The following is a 1429-nucleotide window of genomic DNA, read 5'->3' as shown; positions in this document are numbered from 1 at the left end:
ACTTGGAAGAGAAAGTCGAGATGCAGGAAATGTCTGAGTTGTTAGTCGGTGAGGAACATGAGGTGCAGTGTCGTGTTGTCGGTAATGCCCAGTTGCGGAAGGGTTTTGTCAAGATCGTCGTCCTCCAAGCCATCGTCGGCAATGAGGAGCTTGTGGCCCCCGACGTGCGTGGACGCCACCACCTCCAGCAGCTGGCCGAGCGTCCTGTCGTGCGGGCTGGAAGTGAGCAGCAAGGAATCGTCGGGCAGTTTGATGTACACGAGGATGTCTTCCTTGTCGTGCTGGCTGGACTGTGCTTGGGAGGGCTCGGCGTTCCTTCCGTAGCGCGTGCCGGGTCTTGACATGAGGAGGCCGTCCTTGGCGTGCGTCAGGAACTCCGTGAGCGGTTTACCCTCGATGCTCACGGAGACGATGCGCGAGTCGCCGCTTTTGTTGCCCTCGAACTCGCTGTCCACCACAGGGAGGTTCTTCATCTTTGTCTCGAACACATCGAAGGTTTTGCTCCGAATCATCGGCGGAGGATCGGCCATGCCTTGGTTGTTGTTCGAGTCCGAGGCTCCTCTCGGCGTGGGTGGCACCGTCCAAGGCGACTTCACCTGCCCCTGCTGCCTGGCCTGCCCTTGGCTCTTGCTGAACTCCGCCCAGGGCGAAGGAGGCTCCGCCCAGGGGGACCGGAGGCCCTTCTGAAGCGTCGCTGCGCCCCTCCGCGGCATGGGCGACTCCCCCTCCGACTTGGACCGTACCTCCTGGTTCGGGGCGCTGTGCCGGATATTCGGCAGCGGCTCGTACTTGGTCAGGCTCGAGCTGCGGGGCCGCGATGGCGGCGTCTTCGTTAAAACCTTTCTCACGTCATTCTGACTCTTGAACTTGTTCTTCAGCACAAAGGTGGTGCTGAAGTCCGACTCGGAACTACTTCTGACGGGGGCTTGCTGGCGGGCGAGATTGGGCATGGAAGCCAAGAAGTCTTTGTCGTGGTCCTTCCGCACTCTGCCCAAGGGAGGGTTCAAGGGCCCTTTGGCCATGGAGGATAAGCTCGACGTCGACCCGCGGAGGCTCGGCGGGAGGAGGCCCTTGTCGAGGCTGCCCTTCTCCAGGTTGACCTTCGAGTTCCTCCTGAGGGCGCCCGCGTCGCGCGAGCCTGTGGGTGTCGCTTCCAGCAAGGTCTTCCGGAGGTGGGCGGCCGCCTCCAGGCGCTGCAGCTCCGACGAGTTGGGGTGCCAGGCCCGGGGGGTAGGGGGCTCGTACCAGCGCGTCTCTGGGCCGCGGCGGCGCCCGGTGGTCATCGCTCGCGCTCGGACGGCGTTGGGCTCATCACTCTCTTCGGGGCGGCGCCGGGGGGCAGTCACGGGTGCGGGAGGAGGCGGCGGAGCTCGTGACACATCCTACGGGAGAGAGGACAGGGGGACGTCAAGGCTGGTTCATTAGGTAG

The 1429-nt window shown here is 63.6% G+C and overlaps 1 protein-coding gene across 1 annotated transcript in view; it reads right to left on the bottom strand.

The window, feature by feature from the left end:
* LOC119581995 overlaps nucleotides 1–1429 on the bottom strand; it is a gene marked incomplete in the record, with an annotated part of 29281 nt that continues 27852 nt past the window's right edge. The window contains 1 exon segment of the mRNA XM_037930192.1: nucleotides 1–1382. Within this exon segment, the coding sequence (XP_037786120.1) occupies nucleotides 42–1283 (1242 nt within the window).

Source organism: Penaeus monodon, chromosome 15 (assembly GCF_015228065.2).
Source record: "Penaeus monodon isolate SGIC_2016 chromosome 15, NSTDA_Pmon_1, whole genome shotgun sequence".
Classification (NCBI taxonomy): Eukaryota; Metazoa; Arthropoda; class Malacostraca; order Decapoda; family Penaeidae; genus Penaeus; species Penaeus monodon.
This window is presented reverse-complemented; position numbering and strand designations above follow the sequence as displayed.